The 23,932-nt window shown below is 50.8% G+C and overlaps 1 protein-coding gene and 1 non-coding gene across 2 annotated transcripts; one reads left to right on the top strand and one right to left on the bottom strand.

Annotated features, from left to right (window-relative positions):
* Nucleotides 1-4,190: 4,190 nt before the first annotated feature.
* Nucleotides 4,191-4,341, top strand: LOC140205623 (U12 minor spliceosomal RNA). The gene has a single exon (XR_011887891.1). It is a non-coding gene; the product is annotated as a U12 minor spliceosomal RNA (small nuclear RNA).
* Nucleotides 4,342-15,907: 11,566 nt separating this feature from the next.
* On the bottom strand, nucleotides 15,908-23,441 carry rrp7a (ribosomal RNA processing 7 homolog A). Its single transcript, XM_072271805.1, has 7 exons — nucleotides 23,372-23,441; nucleotides 23,148-23,287; nucleotides 21,215-21,340; nucleotides 19,501-19,618; nucleotides 19,191-19,288; nucleotides 18,288-18,486; nucleotides 15,908-17,086 (listed from the first exon to the last, which is right to left on the bottom strand). Exons 1-7 carry the CDS (start codon nucleotides 23,421-23,423, stop codon nucleotides 17,001-17,003), a joined length of 819 nt encoding a protein of 272 aa, XP_072127906.1. The 5' UTR covers nucleotides 23,424-23,441; the 3' UTR covers nucleotides 15,908-17,000.
* Between the last annotated feature and the right edge of the window lie 491 nt (nucleotides 23,442-23,932).

Raw genomic sequence — 23,932 nt, 5'->3', positions numbered from 1 at the left:
ACTTTGATGTGTGTTGCTTGAATTTCCAGTATCTGCAGAATTCCTGTTGTTTGCTAGACAGACATTGTCTGTTAATGTAAATTCTATTGTATTTCCTTTTTTCTCCCCCGTAAATGGAGGTAATAAATCTCAAGGCAGTATATAATTTAGTAATTTTTATTTCGAGACACAGCACAGTAACAGACCCCTCCAGCCTAATGAGCCCATGCTATCTGATTACATCAACCGACTAACCCGTGCGTCTTTGGACTGTGGGAGGAAACTGGGCCACTCGGAGGAAACCACAAACCCCTCACAGTCAGCGGTGGGAATTGAACTGGGGTCGCCTGCACTGTGAAGCGCCGTGCTAACCACAACACTATCATTCTGCCCCACGGAGCACCCTGATAACAGAATCACTCCGAACACAGTGCTCCCAGGACCTCCCGGGCTCAGCACTGCTTTGAAGAACGTGCAGCCAAAGGAGTTTTTCACAGCAACCTTTCCATGATGGATCCAACTAAATGGACCTTTGCACAGGGTAGAAATGTCTGACACCAGAGGGCACGCATTGAAGGGGAGAGGCGGTCGGTTCAAGGAGGTAGGTGAGGGAGAAGATTTTACTCAGAGGGTGGTGAATGCCTGGAATGTGCTGCCTGATACGGTGGTAGAGGCAAATACATTAGAGGCTTTTAAGAGTCATTTAGAGAGGCACAAGGATGTGAGGAAGATGGAGGGATATGGACATTGTGTGGGTAGGACAGCACCAGGAACAGGAAGATTCTCAGCATTGAGTCTCACCTGGTGTTTGTTTTCCAGATCTACGCACATTTGGTGCAGACACAGCCACATATCTGAATGAGGGAGATACTGAGTCCCCGTCACTCCCGTTTTATGGGGCTCAACGGGAGATGCCTCTGGGGAGTCTCGGCGTGGGAGCGGGGAATGGGTCATACTTGCATCCAGCACAGCCACACTGAGATCATCTTACACCTGGTGACTAGGCTCTGGCCTTGCTTTGAGAGGAAATGCGGCTCCCACGCCCCTAATTCCTGCTTCACCTTGTCCGTCCACTCCAGCCGGTTCTTGCCGCGTATCCTGACCCCACCCCACTCCGAACCAGATCTCCAGCGCTTTCAGGTAGTCCGACATGACGATGAAGAGGATGCTGGATCGGTCGGGCCAGTTGCCGAAGAGCACGGCTTCACTCTTCGTGCGGTTGACCCTGGCCCCCGACGCTAGCTCGAACTGTTCGCAGGTGCCAATCAACCTGCGAACTGACCTCGGATCAGAGCAGAAGACAGTGATGTCGTCCATGTACAGGGAGGTTTTCACTTGGGTCCCTCCACTGCCTGGCAGCGTCACCCCTCTTATGCCCTCATCCCTCCTGATGGCTTCTGCAAAGGGTTCTATGCAGCAGACAAACAAGACAGGGGAGAGGGGACAGCCCTGCCTGACTCCAGACCTGATGGGGAAGCTGTCTGTTTCCCACCTGTTGACCTGGACTGCACTACGGATGTCTGTGTAGGGCAGTCTAATCCAATTCCAGATTCCCTCCCCAAATCCCATTTTGGAGAGCACGTCCGCCATGTACGTGTGCGATATCCTGTCGAAGGCTTTCTCCTGGTCCAAGCTAACCAGGCAAGTGTCCACCCCTGACCCATATTAGTCTGCCAGAACTTTTCCTGCAAGATATTGCACAGATCTGGTCCAGGTGGGTCCTCTGTCCCAGAGAAGACTTGACCGTGTTGGTGATGGTCTTCAGCAGGATCTTATCATCTGCATTCTACAGTGAGATGGATCTCCAATTCCTGATGTCCTCCTTCCCCCACTTCTGCTTGTATGAGGGTGATGATGCCCTTCCTCATCGGGTCTGACATGCTGACATGTTGTACCCCTCCAGCAGGTCTGATCCATTCAGTCCCACTCAGCCGTTAAGCCAACCCTTCGCGAGCTGCAGGTCGTTGCCACTGAGGGGAGGGACCTTGTGTAAAGCCTTGGAGACACTTGGAGTTTGTATCGCCCAGAGGCCACGAGTGGCAGTGGTGCTGTGCAGGCTTCCAATGTGAACATCCATAACACTGTGTTGTATAGACTGGAGAACACTGTGATATGAGGGTAATAAGAGCCGGCTACACACAATACTCTGCAGATGCTGGGGTCAAAGCAACACTCACAACACGCTGCAGGAACTCAGCAGGTCGGGCAGCATCCGTGGAAACGATCAGTCAACGTTTCGGGCCAGAACCCTTCGTCAAGACTGAAGAGGGAGGGGGCAGAGGCCCTATAAAGAAGGTGGGAGGAGGGTGGGAAGGAGAAGGCTGGTAGGTTCCAGGTGAAAAACCAGTAAGGGGAAAGATAAAGGGGTGGGGGAGGGGAAGCAGGGAGGTGATGGGCAGGAAAGGTGAAGAAGGAATAAGGGAAAACACAATGGATAGTAGAAGGAGGCGGAGCCATGAGGGAGGTGATAGGCAGCTGAGGGAGGGGGGCAGAGTGACATCCGGATAGAGGAAGGGAGGGGGAGGGAATTACCGGAAGTTGGAGAATTCTATGTTCATACCAAGTGGCTGGAGACTACCTAGACGGTATATGAGGTGTTGCTCCTCTAGCCCGAGTTTAGCCTCATCATGGCAGTAGAGGAGGCCATGTATGGACATATCTGAATGGGAGTGGGAAGCAGAGTTGAAGTGGGTGGCTACTGGGAGATCCTGTCTGTTGTGGCGGACGGAGTGGAGGTGCTCGACGAAGCGGTCCCCCAATCTGCGTCAGGTTTCACCGATGTAGAGGAGGCCGCACCGGGAGCACCGGATGCGATAGATGACCCCAACAGACCCACAAGTGAAGTGTTGCCTGACTTGGAAGGACTGTTTGGGGCCCTGAATGGTGGCAAGAGAGGAGGTGTAGGGACAGGTGTAGCACTTGCACTTACAGGGATAAGTGCCAGGTGGGAGATCCGTGGGGAGGAACGTGTGGACCAGGGAGTCACAGAGGGACCGATCCCTGTAGAAAGTGGAGAGGGAAAGATGTGCTTAGTAGTGGGGTCCTATTGAAGGTGGTGGAAGTTGAGGAGGATAATGTGTTGGATCCAGAGGCTGGTGGGGTGGTAGGTGAGGACAAGGGGAACTCTGTCCCTGTTGTGGTGGCGGGACGATGGGGTGAGAGCCGAAGTGCGGGAAATGGAGGAGATGAGGGTGAGGGCGTCTTTGATGATGGTAGAAGGGAAACCACTATCCTCAAAGAAAGAGGACATTTGAGATGTCCTGGAATGGAAAACCTCATCCTCGGAGCATAGATGCTGCCTGGCCTGCTGAGTTCTTCCAGCATTTTGTCTGTGTTGCAACGCAGTTGGCTTTATCGTTAGAGGGTGGGAACGTTGTAGTGATGCCCAGCTCCAGTTATAAAGAGCCTGGTGAGGTTATATCTGGAATGTGAGGAACAGCTCTGGTCTCACTACCCGAGAGAAGGATATTCCGAAATGAAGTAATGGAACGTCACCGGATGGATTCCTGGGGATTTATGTGTGGAGACAGATTAAGCACGCCGCTGTGTTTGGAAGGATGACTGATAGAAGCCCCCAAAGTTCTTGCAGGGCGTTACAAGGTGGATTCATGAATCATTAAACTTGCTGGTGAACGCAGCAGGCCAGGCAGCATCTCTAGGAAGAGGTACAGTCGACGTTTCGGGCCGAGACCCTTCGTCAGGACTAACTGAAGGAAGAGCTAGCACTTTCAAATCTCTTACTCACTCTTCCTTCAGTTAGTCCTGACGAAGGGTCTCGGCCCGAAACGTCAACTGTACCTCTTCCTAGAGATGCTGCCTGGCCTGCTGCGCTCACCAGCAACTTTGATATGTGTTGCTTGAATTTCCAGCATCTGCAGAATTCCTCGTGTTTGCGGATTCATGAATGATATTTCTCCCAGCCTTGTCAGCCATCCAGGACAAAGATGAGCATGGAACTACAAATCCCATGACCCTCTATCACACGTCCGCGAAAAAAAACGTTCCCATAAAACGCCGGGAAACCCTAATTTACATATCATATTTTATTTTCTTTAAATCAGTAGCTTGGGTGTAGGAAAATGACCGAAGACCGGTAGAAATCATTTGATAAGAGGTGTAGAATGTTTTATTTCTAAGTAGTTGGTCGTGTCTCACCCTGACTATGAGTGGGTGTGCTCAAGCTCTAGTCGCAGCGGCAGAAAAAGCTTAGTATGCCTTAAACTAATGAGTAAGGAAAATAACGGTCCGGGGTGACGCCCGGGTCCTCGCCTCTTTGTGCGAGAGGAATTTTTGAGCGGGTAAAGGTCGCCCTATCGGTGACCCGCCTACTTTGCGGGATGCCGCAGTGCCGCGATCTGCCCGGTACTCTTCTTTGTGAATGAAAAATATGACGTATTTACGCTCAGCGTGGGGTCTCCATGCAAGTCCATGCGAGTCTGTTGGCCTCATCTATTGCATCCGCTGCCGCTTCCTCTGTCTGTCTGCCTAGGTACCGTATCCGATGTGGACTTTGGTGACCATGGTTTTCCATATAGATCTATCCTTCGTTTTTTGGATGACTTCCATTTCCTCGATGTGTAGCCACCTGGCTAGGCTTTTGACGTACATAAGCCGAGGTCTTCCTCTAGGTTTGCTCCCCTCAATCTTTCCAGAGAGTATGAGTTTTTCTAGTTCATCTTTCCGCATGATGTGTCCTAGGAATCTGAGTTGTCTTTCTCTTATTGTTGGTATGAGTGATCGAACTGCTTGGTCTCTTCTGAGAACTTCTTCATTTGATGTGTGTGTGTGGTCCATGATATTTTTAACATTCTCCTGGAGACTCCTTCAGCTGCTTCTAGTCTATTTTCCATTGCTGAAGAAATGGTCCAGCATTCACTTCCATAAGTCAGGATAAATCTCCTCTACATCGGTGAAACCCGACGCAGATTGGGGGACCACTTCGTCGAGCACCTCCGCTCCGTCTGCCACAACGGACAGGATCTCCCGGTTGCCACCCACTTCAACTCTGCTTCCCATTCCCATTCGGGTATGTCCATACTGCCATGATGAGGCTAAGCTCATGTTGGATAGAATTCTCTAACTTCTGGTAATTCCCTTCCCCTATCCCTATTTCACTCTGCCTCCTCCCCCAGATGCCTATCACCTCCCTCATGGTTCCGCCTCCTTCTACTCCCCATTGTGTTTTCCCCTATTCCTTCTTCACCTTTCCTGCCTATCCCCTCCCCCATCCCTTTATCTTTCCCCTTACTGGTATTTCACCTGGAACCTACCAGCCTTCTCCTTCTCACCCTCCCTCCACCTTCTTTATAGGGCCTCTGCCCCCTCCCTCTACAGTCCTGACAAAGGGTTCTAGCCCAAAACGTCGACTGCTTATTCCTTTCCATGGATGCTGCCTGGCCTGCTGAGTTCCTCCAGCATCTGAAACAGAAATTGCTGCGAGTGCTCACAAACGCGAGAAAATCAGCGGATGCTGCAAATCCGAGGCAACGTACACATAACGCTGGAGGAACTCAGCAGGTCTTTCAGAACTTCTGATGTCTTCTTCCAGTCCTGGTGAAGGGTCTCGGCCCAGCCTCACCACTCCATTGTTTGCGGTGATTGTTTACCAGAAAGAAATTTTATTAAAAAAGTATTTAGTTATGTTCTTTGTTTCATTGGGCTTCACCAGCGCCATCTTAAACCGGAATAGTTTACAGTTTATCATCCACTCCAGTTTAACACTATCAGATACTCACCATCCCCATCCCAACCCTCCCTGCACCAGACAATCCTGCACTGAATGGGTTTGGTTTACAGTTGTCACCGGTACTGAGACACAGTGAACATCTTGTCTTGCGTACTGTTCATACAGATCAGATCAGGACACAGTGCGTGAATGTAGAACAAGGTCAAACAATAAGAGACGGTGGGGAAAGCACAGAGCAAGCAAGCAGTAAGCGGCACGGTCATAACGAGGGGACTGTGAAGTCAAGAGTCCGTCGTATTGTCCTGGGGGACCATGAAAGAGTCTCATACCAACTGTCCTTAAACCTGGTGGGACCTGCTTTCACGTTCTTCTGCCCAATGGGAGAGAAGGAAAGAGAGAATATTCCACGGTGGGTGATTATATTGGCTTCCAGACCAAGGTGGCAAGTGATGACTCCATGTTGGGAGATGTGTAGAGTCCATGAATGTGAGATGTGTAGGGTCCATGGTGGGAGATGTGTAGAGTCCATGAATGTGAGATGTGTGGGGTCCATGAATGTGTGATGTGTGGGGTACATGAATGGGAGATGTATAGGGTCCATGGTGGGAGATGTGTAGGGTCCATGAATGCGAGACGTGTAGGGTCCATGAATGCGAGATGTGTAGAGTTCATGAATGCGAGACGTGTGGGGTCCATGGTGAGAGATGTGTGGGTCCATGGTGGGAGAAGTGTAGGGTCCATGAATGTGTGATGTGTGAGGTCCATGGTGGGAGATATGTGGGTCCATGATGGGAGATGTGTAGAGTCCATGGTGGGAGATGTGTGGGGTCCATGAATGTGAGATGTGTAGAGTCCATGAATGTGAGATGTGTGGGGTCCATGAATGGGAGAAGAAAATGGTCCATGGTGGGAGATGTGTAGGATCCATGGTGGGAGATGTGTGGGGTCTATGGTGGGAGATATGTGGGGTCCATGGTGGGAGATGTGTGGGGTCCATGATGGGAGATGTCTGGGGTCCATGGTGGGAGATATGTGGGTCCATGATGGGAGATGTGTAGAGTCCATGGTGGGAGATGTGTGAGGTCCATGGTGGGAGGTGTGTAGAATCCATGAATGTGTGATGTGTGGGGTCCATGGTGGGAGATATGTGGGGTCCATGATGGGAGATGTGTAGAGTCCATGGTCGGACATGTGTGGGGTCCATGGTGGGAGATGTGTAGAATCCATGAATGTGTGATGTGTGGGGTCCATGGTGGGAGATGTGTGGGGTCCATGGTGGGAGATGTGTGGGGTATATGGTGGGAGATGTGTGGGGTCCATAGTGGGAGATGTGTGGGGTCCATAGTGGGAGATGTGTGGGGTCCATGGTGGGAAATGTGTAGAGTCCATGGTGGGAGAAGTGTAGGGTCCATGGTGGGAGAAGTGTAGGGTCCATGGTGGGAGATATGTGGGTCCATGATGGGAGATGTGTAGAGTCCATGGTGGGAGATGTGTGGGATCCATGAATGGGAGATGTGTAGGGTCCATGGTGGGAGATATGTGGGTCCATGGTGGGAGATGTGTAGAGTCCATGATGGGAGATGTGTGGGTCCATGAGTGGGAGATGTGTAGGGTCCATGAATGGGAGATGTGTAGAGTCCATAGTGGGAGATGTTTGGGTCCATGGTGGGAGATGTGTAGGGTCCATGGTGGGAGATGTGCAGGGTCCATGGTGGGAGATGTGCGGGGTCCATGGTGGGAAATGTGCGGGGTCCATGGTGGGAGATGTGCGGGGTCCATGCTGGGAGATGTGTGGGGTCCATGGTGGGAGATGTGGGGGTCCATGGTGGGAGACGTGTGGGGTCCATGGTGGGAGACGTGTGGGGTCCATGGTGGGAGACGTGTAGGGTCCATGGTGGGAGACGTGTAGGGTCCATGGTGGGAGACGTGTAGAGTCCATGGTGGGAGATGTGTAGAGTCCATGGGGAGGAGATGCATAGAGTTCATGGTGGGGAAGTTGGATTCTGTGATGAGTTGAGCTGTGCCTCCTACTTTCTGCCACTTCGTGCAGTCACAGGTATCTCGTTGGTTCACATTTTATACATTCTACAAGATATTCTCTCATTCTTCTAAAGGTTAATGACAAGAAGGTCCAATGGGCCCCTTCCTTTCTCACACAACATGTGGCACCCCAGGGAGCTTCCTGTTTGGTGAGAACATCCTTCCTCAAACGGGGATGGGGGAGAGGGAGGCACATTAAACTTCACAGGCATCAGGAGGGTATTGATGGAGTGGTGAGGTGGCAAGTTCTCACCAAGATTCGGCACATTTGACTTGCTTGCTCCTGCACCCAAATCCTCCTGTAATGAGGGCCAGCGTCTCATTTGTCTGCCAATCTGCTTGGTGCTCCTGAACACCAGCTCTCAGTGACTGGAACGGGAGAACACACATGCTCCCTAGTTCCCATCCACCCTCCATCTTTCAGATAATGAGATCTTTCACATGTGAGATCCGAAGAGCATAACTAGTTATCCCTCTCAACCCCATTCTCCTGCCTTCTCTCTGTATCCTTTGACACTCCAACTAATCAAGAACCTATCAAACTTCTGCCTTAAATATACCCAGTGACTTGTCATTCACAGCTGTCTGTGGCAATGAATTTCACAGATTCACACCCTCTGAAATTCCTCCCCATCTCTGTTCCAAATGGATGTCCCTCTATTCTGAGGCTGTGCCCTCCGGTCCTAGACTCCTCCAGTACAGGAAACATCCTCTCCACATCTACTCCATGTAGGCCTTTCGGTATTCAATGAGATATGGCCCCTCTCCGTTCTTCTAAACTCCAGCGAGGACAGGATCGGAGCCACGAAATGCTCCCCATACGTTAACCCTTTCGTTCCCAGGATCATTTTCACATTGCACTGGAGCCTCTCTGCGTCCTGCCTGCAGTCCGCACACCCTTTTGATGGGGAGATGCAACACTCTGTTCCCTCATCCAGATCGCTGTGAACGGCTGGGGACTGATCACTGTCGAACCCATTGGTTACTGCCCGCTGCCAGGAGAGACGCTCGCTGCTGCTCACACCCAAAGGCACTTCACCACCCCCAGCCTCAGTATCTTCAGTCTGCGCGAGTAAAACTGAGCAGTGATTCCATACCTGATCTTCACACTCCAGCCCCACGGAACACTGTAACAAACTTGCACAGACATACTGTTGAAAGATTTTGGGCTGATTGCATCATGGTCTGGTACGGCTATTCAAATGCACAAGAACTTTGGAAGCTGCACAGAGCAGTGGATTCACCCTCAATACATCACAGACACATCCCTCCCCACCATCAGTGGTACCTACAAGAAACTCTGCCCCAAGAAGGCAACATTCGTCGTCAAAGATCCCCACCTCCAGGACCATCAATTTTTTGCAGCTACCAACAGCAGGAGCTGGAGAAGCCTGGAGTCCAACACCTCCAGGTTCAAGAACAGCGACTTCCTTTCGACCATGTGGTTCTTGAACCAACCGGAGGAACCCTGATCACTACAGTTTCATAACACTATGACCATTTTATTTGTTCTAATTGTGTTCTCCCTTGTAAACAATTCTGTGTGTAACACGCTGTAAGGTTTCACTGATATCGTAATGGTTTATCTGTAGCAGCAATGTTTGGGCTATGACTAGAGATAACGGGGTTTGGAACGCTGTTGTTCTTTCTTGTGAGTCTGGAAGAGAGATTTTCACGGCCTTTTGGCTGGGGAGAGATGAAGAGAGAAGACACGAATGGAGAGAGTGGGTAGACTGCTGGACAGGGTGGATTTGGAGCGAGGGTCCGAAGGGCAGCAACAATCGGAAGAGGTCGATGGTGGACGGACGACCAGCTTATCAGTGAGTTCCAACATTGCGCAATAGACTGTTCAATAAGATTGGGCCCTTTTTTTTCTGTTTCTTTACTAACCATATAGTCAAAGTAAGAATTATAAAGCTTAATCATTTAATCCCATATTATGTACTGTTTGTTACTTTGGGGTACTGATTTGCAACAGGGGACACATCGCACAGCAGCCACCCAAACGCAATTTCTTAAGTTTGACCAGGCAACGGGGCTATCACCCCCCCCCCCATATTAAGCTGCTAGCTGAAGTGAGAGTTACGTATATAATTTTAAGTTTAATTTATATCTCTCTTGAACATTGCTTGTTTTTTTCTTTATTGAGATACAGTGTGGAACAGGCCCTTCTGGCCCTTTGAGCCTTGCCGTCCAGCAATCCCTGATTTAACCCTAGCCTAGTCACAGGAAATTTACAATGGCCAAGTAACCCACAACATCCAATGCATCCCTTTATCTATCCTACTTGTAATCTACTCAAAGAATTCCGAAAGACTTGTCAGGAAGGATTTTCCCTGATGGAAACCATGCTGACTTTGTCCTATCTTGTCCTGTGTCACCAAGTACTCCATCACTTCATCCTCAACAATTGACTATATCAACAATATCTTCCCAACCACTGAGGTCATGCTAACCAGGCTATAATTTTCTTTTTGCTGCCACCCTCCTTTCTTAAAGAGTGGAGCGACATTTGCAATTTTCCAGTCCTCTGGCACCATGCCAGAGTCCGATGATTTCTGAAAGATCATTTCTCATGCCACCACAATCTCTGCTGCTACCTCTTTCAGAATCCTAAGGTGCAGTTCATCTGGTCCGGGTGACTTATGTACACGTAGGTCTTTCAGCTTTTTGAGCACCTTCTCTCTTGTAACAGTAACTGTACAAAATTTCTTTTGGTTTTACAATGGCTTTGACTTCCCTTGTCAGCCACGGTTATACTACTTTGTCATTTGATTATTTCTTCAATTTTGGAATACACATATCCTGCACTTTCCTCAATTTTCCCAGAAACGCAAGCCATTGCTGCTCTGCTGACATCCCTGCCAGCAGCTCCTTCCAATTTACTTTGGCCAACTCCTCTCTCAACCACTGTATTTCCCCTTACTCCCCTGAAACACTGCTACATCAGACTTTACTTTCTCCCTGTCAAATTTCAAGTTGAGCTCAATCATATTGTGATCACTGGTTCCTAAGGGTTCTTCTACCTTAAGCTCTCTAATCACCTCTGGTTCATTACATAACACCCAATCCAGTATAGCTGATCCCCTAGTTGGCTAAATGACAAACTGCCCTAAAAAGCTATCTCTTAGGCATTCAGCAAACTCACTCTCTTGAGATCCATTACCAACCTGCTTTTCCCAGTCAACCTGCATGTTAAAATCTCCCATGACTACCATAACATTGCCCTTTTCTATTTCCTGTTGTAACCTGTGGTCCACCTCCCAGCCACCGTTGGGAGGTCTGTATATAACTGCCATCAGGGTCCTTTTACCCTTGCAGTTTCTTAATTCAACCCACAAGGATTCAACATCTTCCGATCCTCTGTCACATCTTTGTACTGATTTGATGCCATTCTTTACCAGTAGAGCCACACCACCCCCTCTGCCTACCTTCCTATCCCTCCAATACAATGTGTAATCTTGGACATTCAGCTCCCAACTACAACCATCAATACTGACGTCAATCTGTTCTGTACACACTCCCTGGTTTCTATTCCCCAGCCAGTACTGGGCCAACTATCCCTGACCCCCACCTTTCACTGATCAGTACACTTGTCTTGCAGGATGACCGTGTGAAGCTACCCATTCCACCCTTGCCCCCGACCCAAAACACAACTGAACCGCACCGATATGCTGGGTGAGGACTCTGACCAACGCGGGGAGATTCTGGCCTGGCTCGGAGTTGTGCCCAGATCAGGTCCAAGCTGTGCTGAACTCACGCCCCTGTTCTGATAAACGTCCAGAGCTCCACCCTCAAGTACCTCGATAGGATGCTTCCGAGGCTTCTGCATCACCATGCTGGTGAATGCAGCCCTTGGCGGTGCCCACTGTAAGAGTAGGGTTCAAATCTCGTCGCTGCCTGAAAGGTGTTTGTATGTTTTCCCTGTCAGAGCGTGTGTTTTGTCTGGCACTCCTGTTTCCTCACACATTCCAAGTTGTGGGCATGCTGTATGGCACCAGGAGCATGGCATCGCCTGTGGGCTACCCAGTACGATCCTCGCTCATTTCATCTAATGCAAAGGACACATTTCACCGTATGTTTCGATGTACATGTACCAAATAAAGATGGTCCTTTCAGATTTCAGTCAGCTCCATCATGGGTACTGTACCAACCTCAAAAAAGCAGCATCCATCACCCAGGACATTCCTTGCTCTCATTGCCACCATCAGGAAGGAGGTACAGAAGCCTGAAGGCCCATATTCATTGATTTAGGAACAGCTTCTTCCCCTCTGCCATCCGATTTCTGAATGGACATTGAACCCATGAGCACTACCTATAACATATAACAATTACAGCACGGAAACAGGCCATCTCGGCCCTTCTAGTCCATGCTGAACTCTTACTCTCACCTAGCCCCACCAACCTGCACTCAGCCCATAACCCTCCATTCCTTTCCTGTCCATATAGCTGTCCAATTTAACTTTAAACGACAACATCGGAGCTGCCTCAACCACTTCTGCTGGAAGCTCGTTCCACACAGCTACCACTCTCTGAGTAAAGGAGTTCCCCCTCGTGTTACCCCTAAACTTTTGCCCTTTAACTCTCAACTCATGTCCTCTTGCTTGAATCTCCCCCACTCTCAATGGAAAAAGCCTATCCACGTCAACTCTATCAATCCCCCTCATAATTTTAAACACCTCTATCAAGTCCCCCCTCAACCTTCTACGTTCCAAAGAATAAAGACCCAACTTGTTCAACCTTTCTCTGTAACTCAGGTGCTGAAACCCAGGTAACATTCTAGTAAATCTTCTCTGTACTCTCTCAGTACTTTCTTATTTCTATTTTTGCACTACTTAATTAACTTCAATATTTAGTATACATTGTAATTCACTTTTTTCACTATTATTATATATTGCCATGTACTACTGCTGCAAATACAAACAAAATTCACAACATATGCGGGTAATATTAAACCTGATTCTGACCTGGTTGGAGTGCTTTTGAGACTGTTGCATTTAGTTCTACTTAGTCATGCCTGGAAAATGTAAACACTCAGCTCCAGACAGCTCTTAATGCTCATCTGAGTTGATCCCCAACTTTCGTAAACAGAAGTCCCAAACTAAGGCCTCACACCATCACTTCCCTCGACCACAAAGTATCAACGTCCTGGCGACTGAGGGCCTCTGTTGGGCCAATGTAGAACTGCAAGCACAGCAGCCACACGCGGAGGACGCCTGCTGGAAAGAGGCGGAACTGCAACAGAACTCAGAGGACACCCACTGATGGGGCTCAGAACAGGAAGACCACCCACATCTCCCAGCTCAGCGCACGTAACCCACTCCATGACAACCAATTCCAAGTTCCTCAAACCTGAGGTTGAAGACAAGCAAAAGAGCTGGTCATTGCCTGCAGGAGGGGGCCGATGCCTATACTCCTATCTACATGAGAAGAGCTGTGGTCGAGAGCCTTAAGTTCCTAGTAGTGAACATCACCAACAGCCCGCCCCGGTCCGACCACCATGGCCAAGAAAGCATGCCAGCGCCTCTACTTTCTCAGGAGGCTAAAGAAATTTGGCACGTCCCGTCGACCCTTACCAATATTTATAAATGCGCCGTAGAAAGCTCCCTATCTGGGCACATGATGTCTTGGTACGGCAACTGCTCTGTTCTGCAAAAAATTGCAGAAATTTGTGGACACAGTTCAGCACGTCACGTAAACCAATCTCCTCTCCATGGACAATGTCTATACTTAGTAAAGCAGCCAGCACAATTAAAGACCCCTCCCACCCCGTACATTCTCTCTTCTCCCCCTTGCGTTAGGCAGAAGATACAAAAGCCTGAAGACAGCAGGCTCAAGGACAGTGGAATACGCCACTGTTGTCACTAACTTCATCAAGACCCGTAAAGATGAATTTCTGCCTTCAAGAGCGTGCTGGATATACACAAACCAAAAGCCGTGAGGCAGGAGATTTGCAGTAAACTGAGGGCTTGATCTGTGGCGTCAAAACCGGTGACCCCAAACAATACAAGAAGTTCAGGTACGATGAATAGAAGGGTATGTTAAGAGTGAAAAAAAAAAACAATCTGATCGAAATTAGAAATGGAATCTGATGCACATCACCTCTGGTAGTGTTTGCAGGCAAGGTGAAACCTAACATCTGGAATGGCTGCGATGCTTCGCTCCCAGATGAGCTCAACTCCTTTTATGCACACTTTGAAAGGGAGAATAAAACTACACCTGCAGCCTCTGGTGACCCTGTGATTATAGCTTTTATCTTGCCATTATAGACTATGGAATTGTTCCTAGTAAGATCATCTCTTGACCTCACCAGCTAACTCGTTTGCATCTTGTTGTTTACCTGTACCGTTGTTTCTCTGTAGCTGGAACAGGTAGATAGGCACTGTTGAGGAAGCAGGGAGTTTGCAGGGACTGATCGGGAGAATGAGTGAACAAGTATCAGATGGAACACAGTGTTGGCAAGTGTATGCTCATGCACTTTGGCAGAAGGAATAAAGGTGAAGATTATTTTCTAAATGGGAGAAAATTCAGAAATCAGAGGTGCAAAGGGACTTGGGGGTCCTCATGTAAGGATTCCCTAAAGGTTAACTTGCTGGTTGAGTTCGTGGTGAGGAGGACAATGTGATGTTAGCATTCATTGTGAGAGAACTAGAATACAAAAGCAAAAATGTATGGCTGAGGGCTTAGAAGGCAATGGTCTTGGAGTATTGGGAGCAGTTTTGGGCCCATAACTAGGAAAAGATTTGTTGGCATTGGAGAAGGTCCAGAGGAGGTTCGCAAGAATGATTCCAGGAATGAAAGGTTTAACATATGAGGAGCATTTAATGGTGCTGGGCCTTTATTCATTGGAGTTTATAAGAATGAAGGGAGATCTCATTGAAACCTATTGGAAGGCCTCGATCGAGTGGATGTTTCCTATCATGGGGGAGTCTAGGACCAGAGAGTACAGCCTCAGAATAAAAGGACTTCCATTCACAAGAGACGAGGAAACATTTCTTTAGCCAGAGGGTTGTGAATTTGTGGAATTCATTGCCACAGATGGCTGTGATGGCCAAGCAATTGAGCATATTTAAAGTGGAGGTTGATTGGTTTTTGATTAATCAGGGCATCAAAGGTTATGGGTAGAAGACAGGAGAACAGGGTTGAGAGAGATAATAGATCAGCCATGATGGAATGGCAGAGCAAATTTGATGGGCCAAATGGCCTAATTCTGCTCCTATGTCTTATAACACTTTATTCTGCAATGTTGTTTTACCTCACTGCACTGTCATGATTTAATCTGTGTGAACAGTATACAAGCTTTTCACTGTATCTTAGAACATGTGACAATATTGAACCAATTCACAGTCAACCAGAGCATGCTCAGGTAGCGGCTTCAATTACCCCTAAAAACGGTCGATAATTCCACCCAAGATGCTGCTGCAGCCACTGAGCTCCAGCAGTTCATGTTTCACTGGGTTAGGTCAGTGACTGAGACATTCTCCCTTTCTTAGACCATTCCACTTCGTTTTCAGAAGTCTAAGACGTTTCACCATTACCCTCAGAGGCTGGAGCGTGGCTGTCCACACTGCCTTCACCCCTCAGTCAAAAACTCACTGAGTCAGGCAGCAGCTGTGATGGTCAATATTTTTCTGTGGAGTCCCTGCATTAGCAGTGCAGAGGGAAGACAGGTGATAGAAAGAGACAGAACCAGGTGAGGTGGGGTGGGAGAAGATCAGCAGGTGGAGGCAACCAAATGGTATACTGAATGAATTCTCTGATTTCAGGTTACCCACTCCCATCAGTTCACCCGGAGCCTCTGTTTCTCTGTTCACCATTTCCCCGTTACCAGATTCATGACCCTAGTCCATCTGCATATTATCCACATTCCCAACCACCTTCCCTTTACTCTTAACATCCCTCATCCCTTCCCCATTTGCCCAAGATTATCCCTTTCCTTCCTACCCTCCCAAACCTGGGCTCCACCTGCCCATCCTGTGTCACACCCTCCCCTTCCCCTCTGAATTCCCTGCCCTGATGCACGGTCTCCACCTGAAATGTCACCCACTCTCCCACCAACACCACCCTGCTTGACCCACTGACCCCACCACCCCCAGCAGTTTGTTTTTTTGCTCCAGATTCCACCTTCTCCACCTCTTGTGCCTTTACCTCTCAATTATCTTTCTTGTTTCCAAATGACCAACACAGGACACAGTGTTTATGATACTGGCTGTTTATTTACAAATATCTTAGAAACTCTGAAATACGTTTCCAGGTATGAAGTTAAAACGCTCCAGGTTCAATAAATAGTGTGAAAATCAGCCGCCTCCTCTGCACCACCTGAACGGACTGCAACGGGAGAAGTCAGTGAAGTGAACTGATTCACGGCCGCAGTGACAAACAGGTGAATTACTGTGACAGGCCTCAGCTTTTCTCTTTATTCGCTCAAAGAACCCTGCGAATATCTGTACCATTCACCTACATTTGACCGCAGCAAGGTTGTTTCGGGGAACGACAGATTGGTCCCGGAGAATTTGATTCAGCAGCTCAACCACCTGCACACTGAGGAACACTTTGGCAGTGAGACTTAACCCCTGGACTGGGAGCTTTGGCGAGGACAAGGTGTTGAAGTGGTTCGATAACATTGACAAGATCCAAGCTTACGCAAAAACTGAGCTGCAGGAAATTTATCTCTCGTTCCTATTACTTTTTGATTTTAAATCATGGCACCTTAGGACTTCCTGTCAAAACTTGACAATGTCATCATTTAATAAAATCTTAGATTTCGCAGTTAGCAATAGACTTTTATATAGCGGGGCTCTGTAGGGAACATACACATTCAGATCAGCGATGTGTGCAGTCAATGTGCAAGTTCCAGTTACAAAGAACGGCGGCCTTAAACTCTGGATCTCTTTCCACAGGTGCCACCTGACCAGGTGTGCATCCAGCCTTTTCTGTTCCTCTGCCATACCCAGTGGACGGCACCTCCAGGACACAAGGTGCCCACTGACTTGTGACTGGATGAGCTCATTCACTGTTCTGCCAGCTGAAAACATCATCTCTGGTTCACTCACCACGGGTTCAGTTACCAGAGTAACGTGATAAAGCCCCGGCCCCTGTCACCCACCCCAAGGTCCTGGCCAGTCGCAAATAGCTACGCCCAGTTATAGTCCCGAGCTGTTGTGGACCCACACATGGGTACCACAGGACTGAGCACGAGGGAAGAACCCTCTCTGAAGCCCTTCCTCATTGCTGCAGCCTTGCCGTCGACCCGAATCCCACTCCCTCCCCCGCCGGCCCCCGCCCCGACCAGGTTTCAGTAAGGCTTGAACTTCCGCTCGGCCCTCATCACAGCAATCCTCTGCTTATCCTCTTCGAACTTCTTCCGAAGCTGGGCGATATCTGCGAAGAGAACAGCAGAGGCTGAGCTGGGGGAGGATCAGAGATGCCCAAAGATGGAGAGGGGAGGGGAAGACAGTGATGTCAGGGAGGAAGGGAAAACTCCCCAGGGGGCAGGAGATGAGGGGATATCTCATGGAGGTGCACTAAATTAGCTCCCGCTGCCTATTAAATGCTCCCAATACAGTGTGTCCCAAATAGCTTCTGACAACCGAGTCCAGCTCCTGGGCTTCACGTGATTTAGCTACTAAGCCCAGCGGAACCATTTCTACTGACAGGAGAAGGGGCAAAGGTGGGTTACTGGCACCTTAAAACCAGTCGTTTCGGGCAGATGAGGCTCGTCAAGCAGGGTTGGCAGCTCACCTAGGAGAAAGAAAACTCCGATCTCAAACCTCCACTGCCTTGCGGCTATACCCACTCATGGGGGAGGGCTTCAGGAGTAAACACCAAGGGAAAAGTCCGGAGCTGACCCGTAATTTCTGCAGACACGGGTGCCAAACCGCATCGGTCTCTGCCTTTCATTTGGACTCATCAGCTGTGTGGAGGGGGTGGGCCTGCTGTATAGGCAACAGCTTGCTCTCCGTATCACATTGCCCTGGCTTGTGTATCATGTAGACAGCTGGGACGTAACATCCAGACCAACGAAGGGCCATAATACAAAATTAAGTACAGGCAGGCTGAGACTCGAACTGGAAGCCACAGGTTTAATGAAAGGTGAAATGTTTAAAGAGAATCTGAGAGGGAGCTTCTTCACTCAGGACGGAGCGAGTGTGGAATGAGCCACCAGCAGAAGTGGGTAGACGTGAGTTCATTTGTAACATTTATGAGAAGTTTGGATGGACACAAGGATGAGAGGGGCATGGAGGGACTTGGTCGGGGTGCAGATGGATGGGTCTAGGCAAATCAGGCCGACACAAGTTAGATGGGTCAAAGCGCTTGTTTCTGTGTTGTAGTACTCTGTGATTCAATAAGACAAGAGACCTCGGTGGGGGAAATCAGAGACAATCGTCTGTAGGTCCTGGTTGTGATGGAGTGAGAACTCTCACTGGAGAGCACTCCTCCCCCGTTACACTTGCCCACCACCCCATCCCGGAGTCGAAACAGAAGTAACCCCCCTCCCCACAGCAGGAGCCTCTATGGGCCACGCCTAGGTCAGCAATCGGCGCCCCCCCACCCCGCACACAGAGCCCACTGTCAGACTCACGCTCTCGCTTGGCGTCCTTTCGCTGCCAGCTGTAGAAGTTGAGCAGCTCTTTCTGAGCTCGCTTGCGTTTCTCCCGCTGGATCGCCTGCAGGCTGTGTGCCTCGGTCCGGGGAACACCAGGCCGACGGCCCTTCCTGGTCACTTTCACCCAGCCCTCCTCGTCCGGGACCCCGTCCTCAGCCTCGGCGACGGCCTCCAGCTGCGAGTGGAACGAGGGGCGTGAGAGGCCCTGGCTTGTAACCCACCATCCCCACCACACCCACCCACTCAGTGACTCACCGTTCAACCACAGCATCTGCCCCACTGTCCAATCGCACCCACCAGGCTGCCCTACATCTAACCATCAGGAACCACACTCCACCCAATCCCATGAACCATGTTGCAGCCACCCACCCTATCTGACCCACCCCTACTCCACTGCGTGCCCATGTTCATACCCACCCTGCCCACTGACCCTCCCCAGACCATCTTCTCCCCAATAAACCATATGGCCACCCCTCCCCACAACCCGAGGCAGATCTGCTCATCTGCCACACGCAAGACTAGCCAACCCACACCCCCCCGCACCCAGCTCTCCTGCCAGTGACAGGCAGCGCCCCCCCACCCCGAGATCCACCCCCGGCACCCAGCTCTCCCGCCAGTGACAGGCAGCGCCGCCCACCCCGAGATCCATCCCCGGCACCCAGCTCTCCCGCCAGTGACAGACAGCGTCCCCCACCCCGAGATCCACCCCTGGCACCCAGCTCTCCCGCCAGTGACAGACAGCGTCCCCCACCCCGAGATCCACCCCCGGCACCCAGCTCTCCCGCCAGTGACAGACAGCGTCCCCCACCCCGAGATCCACCCCCGGCACCCAGCTCTCCCGCCAGTGACAGACAGCGTCCCCCACCCTGCTGCACTTACCTCTGCCACCCGCTTGTCGTGTTGCTTCATGAACTCATCGATGTCGCTCTGTAGTGCCTCAGGGTCGACGATGCCGGATGAGTATTCCTGGATCCACTCTGGGGAAGAAACGGGACTGGAATTCAGGAGCAGACTCAGCCAGCCTGGGTTCCCAATCAACAGGGGTTACACCGGCACAGTGGTTCCGAAACCCCCTCCTTTGCCCACCACTCCAGGATTACGTACTCCCCCACCCCCGCAGGGGCTGCTTCCTACCTCGCCCCAACATCGCTCTGCCGTCACGGTTAGCGACCCCACCCGGGGTACTCACTCTGAAGGCCTGTTCTGATGGGGTGCTCCTTCGGAGACAGGACCCAAGGCTCTTGGACTTTCAGGGCAGACATCATCCCGGCTGGTTTCTTAAACACGACGTAGGCCACCTGGAAGCCCTGCAGCAAAGACGGAGGTTAGGCACCACCGCGAGAGGCAGCGTCCAGCACACGGGTTGCAGAACACGGCCGCTCTGGCTCATAGAGACGCAGCCGGAAGCCAGGCAGTCCTGTCGGTCCCATCACCATAACTGACTGTACCAAGTACTTGACTCTATGTACTCGTCTCCCCTTCGTCAGTAGGTGGTGGTGAAGAAAACGGCGCTCATCATTAAGGACCCTCACCACCTGGGGCATGCTCTCTTCACACAAGGGTTGCAGCAGGAAACTTTCTCCCCCAGTATTAGTGTGCAAGGTGTCTAAAAGTGATTCCATTTAATATTGAAGGGAAAAAAAATTGAAAATGCACCCAGGGAGCCTTATGTGCCAGTATGTAGAGGGGCAGTTTTGGACCCAGACTCAGAGAATTACAGAAATGAGGCGGTGAATCTCATTGCCACAGGCAGCTCTGGGGGCCGAGTCATTGGGTGTATTTAACCAGAGGTTGATAGGGTCTTGGTAAGTCAAGGCATGAAACGGTACAGGGAGAAGACAGGAGATTGGGGTTGAGAGGGAAATGGATCAGACATAATGAAATGGCAGAGCAGACTAGATGGGCTGATTGGCTGAATTTTGCTCCCATATGTTATGGTATTATTAGTGGCTGAAGTATCAGTGGGAGAACATTTTGGAGACAATAACCGTAACTTTGCATGTTTCAAGGTTGTTATGGAAAGAGAAGATGGTGGTCCAGAGACTAAGGTCCTGAATTGGAGGAAGACCAGTTTCTAAACCAGACAGAACTTGGCAAAAGTAGACAGGGAGGAGTTACTTTGAAGACAGGTCAACATCGGACTAGTGAATCATTTTGAAGTGAACGAGAGTTCAGGGACAACGTGTTCCCGGACACTGGAACACAAGCACGGCAAATCTGATGTCAGGGATCTAGATATGGAAACGGGAGATGCACCTCAAGTGTCGGGGTGGAGCGGAACAGTAGGGAAAAGAAAGATTAGGAGAGCACGGGCGGGGCAGGAGGGGGCACGTAATATTTCTGGCAGACAACACTATGGAGAAATTCAAAAGCATTTTTCTGTATAATAAGGGGAATGAGGTCCCATAAGGAACCAACACAACGACGTGTGTGTATACAGGACACAGATCAGCTCTAAACAAACACTTTTCACCTGTATTCACTAAGGAGAAGGCTATTGTAGATGGAGAATTCAGGGTGCACAGCGGAAGGGGGAGGATAGTGAAACTCTGGAACATGCTATCATTACTGCACTGTCACAGGGCAGGCTGCTCCCAAGGCAAACAGCAAACCAAAACTTCACTTGACCTATGATGGTTATACAGGATGTTCACTGATAGCTGAGATCCCACGAGTTACCCAATGACACCACTCCCATGCTCACACACATCTTTTATTAATGCCAAAGACAGTCAGTGGTCATTGTGTGAAGAGAAACTCACTCACGACTCTCTGATCTGAAGTCAACTCCTTTCAGGCCACCCAAGCAATGATTCCCAGCTCACCCTTACGGTCTTTTAGTTCACCACGTTCCAAAGAACTCTGGCTTGTAATGATAATCACACCAGACACTGAAGCATTACCTCCGCAGGTTTCCTGGAGAAGAACTTTGATTTCTTTGCCTCAGGTTTGGTTCCTGGGCCTGGTCTGTCTTGCAGTTCCACTGACGCGACGGCACCGCATTGTGAAAAGAGCCTGAGCAGGCTCTCCTAGTACCCAACAGAAAGGGACAAAAACTTCAGACAGATTCAGCATTGCTAAACTAATATTTAAAAATACTCCAAGGAACAGATTTTTGTGGTAGTAAGAGGACAGCAAATCCCTTTTGTCTGTCCAACCTCCCTCCAAGACTCCACGCCTGGAATGCTGGCCCTCACTTTCATCCCTATTTCGAGGGCTCAAGGCCTGCAGCCAGCTGGCACCCTCACCTCAGTGTCCAGGGCTCATTACCAGTGAGGGAAGATTTCCTTTTATAATCATTCTATTAATTTTCAAGTTCATAAACATAATAACAGTACTAATACAAAAAGATTGGGATTACATTATTGGTAACTGACAAGTAAAAACTACAGATAATACAAGTATAATAGATCTCCCAAACTATATAGTTAACCATGATAAAAGGAAAAATGAAAAAAAAACACAAACCAAAAAAAACCAAAGTGAGGGAAGATTTACATGATTAGTAGTGGGATGCATAATCTCATATACAAAGATTGGACAGACCAGATTACATCACTGGAGTACAGAGCAGTGAGAGGGAACTTGATTGAAACACAAGATACTGTTGAGGTATCTGGTGGAAGAATCAAGAGGTCAGCTGCTTTGGACAGAGATGAGGTGAACTTCTCTCTTACTGAGAGCTTTCGGGGTTCTCTTCTGCAAGTAGTACCATTAATAAAACCTCTGAATACATATATTTGTAAGGGGATTGATTCTTGTAAGTGAAGGGCTAAAAGTTTCCCGGAGGGAGGGCGGGGATTCAGCTGGATCGGACTGTCACATGGTGGAGCAGATACAAGAGGTTGAGGGGCCGTTCCCGCTCCTTCCGAACCGTTATGCGTGGTTCGATCTCCTCCGCTTTCTCCTGCACCCTCCTCTCCTCTCACGGGATTCCACCCCTCGTCTCCCCTTACCCCACACCCCCGCCTCCCGTCCCTCCATCCCACCCCACGTCTCCCCTTACCCCACACCCCCGCCTCCCGTCCCTCCATCGCACCCCTCGTCTCCCCTTACCCCCACCACTGTCGACCTTACCCCCGCCTCCCGTCCCTCCATCCCACCCCTCGTCTCCCCTTACCCCACACCACCATCCACCTCGCCCTCCCGTCTCTCCATCCCACCCTCGTCTCCCCTTACCCCACACCCCCGCCTCCCGTCCCTCCATCCCACCCCACGTCTCCCCTTACCCCTCACCACCATCCACCTCGCCCTCCCGTCCCTCCATCCCACCCCTCGTCTCCCCTTACCCCACACCACCATCCACCTCGCCCTCCCGTCTCTCCATCCCACCCTCGTCTCCCCTTACCCCACACCCCCGCCTCCCGTCCCTCCATCCCACCCCACGTCTCCCCTTACCCCTCACCACCATCCACCTCGCCCTCCCGTCCCTCCATCCCACCCCTCGTCTCCCCTTACCCCACACCACCATCCACCTCGCCCTCCCGTCTCTAAATCCCACCCCACGTCTCCCCTTACCCCTCACCACCATCCACCTCGCCCTCCCGTCCCTCCATCCCACCCCTCGTCTCCCCTTACCCCACACCACCATCCACCTCGCCCTCCCATCTCTAAATCCCACCCCACGTCTCCCCTTACCCCTCACCACCATCCACCTCGCCCTCCCGTCCCTCCATCCCACCCCTCGTCTCCCCTTACCCCACACCACCATCCACCTCGCCCTCCCATCCCTCCATCCCACACCCTCGCCTCCCGTCCCTCCATCCCACCCCTCGTCTCCCCTTACCCCTCACCCCCACCTCCCGTCCCTCCACCCCACCCATCTCCCCCCGGTACCTGGGTGCAGTAGGGCGGCACGTTGAGCACGAAGAGCGTCCGGTTCTGAGGCCGGGCGGCAGCAGGTTCACGGGCCCGGTGCGGCTTCACCAGGAGGCGGCGGGAGACCGGGCTCCTGTCCGCGAACCTCACGGGGATCTCTGGCGGGGAAGATGGAAGTCAGTCCGGGCCGCATCACCCCCTGCCCCTCCCGGTTCCCTGGGTCGACACCGACCCCTCGGTACCTGAGAAACCCGCCGACTCCGCTCCGCCGACTCCCACACCGCGCGGCGCCATCACACGACCAGGATGCAACGCGCGGCACCGCGCCTGCGCAGTGGGAGGGAGGGAGGGAGGGAGGGAGGGAGGGGAAGGGACGAGGAGGGAATTCCGTCTCCCACCGTCCCTCCCTCCTCTTGGCAGGACCACCGCCGGAGTCCCGAGGGTCGGAACACTTCTGTCCAGTTCCCAGGCGTGTGGAACAGGGTGGGAAGAGGCAGGTACCTGGATGTGTCAAAGCAAGGCTGCTGGAAATGGGATCAGGCTGGTCGGCTGTTCTCTGCCAGCCAGAGGCAGTTGGACACGTCCAGTATCTATGATCCTGTGCCAGACCACCCGAGGCAGCTCTTCACAGCTCCGAACTCACATCAATATCAGAACCCGACCTATCTACAAGATGCTGGAGGAACGTGCTGCGTCAGGCAGCATCCGTGGAGGGAAATGAGAAAGTCAAGACCCTTCATCTGGACTGCTCATCTCCATCCAGTCCCCACCCAGTCCCAGCTACAAGCTCTCCCAACTTTCAG

This window comes from Mobula birostris, chromosome 11, assembly GCF_030028105.1.
Source record: "Mobula birostris isolate sMobBir1 chromosome 11, sMobBir1.hap1, whole genome shotgun sequence".
Lineage (NCBI taxonomy): Eukaryota > Metazoa > Chordata > Chondrichthyes > Myliobatiformes > Myliobatidae > Mobula > Mobula birostris.
Note: the sequence above shows the minus strand (reverse complement) of the source record. Positions and strands in the feature narration are given on the sequence as shown.

Coding starts and splice junctions, on each gene's coding strand:
- rrp7a (XM_072271805.1), bottom strand. CDS start 23,423: ATGGCGCCGCGCGGTGTGGGAGTCGGCGGAGCGGAGTCGGCGGGTTTC. Junction 19,619..21,214: donor TCTCCAGGAAACCTGCGGAG/GTAATGCTTCAG, acceptor TCTTTGCTGCAG/GGCTTCCAGGTGGCCTACGT. Junction 17,087..18,287: donor AAAGGACGCCAAGCGAGAGC/GTGAGTCTGACA, acceptor TTCTCTTCGCAG/ATATCGCCCAGCTTCGGAAG.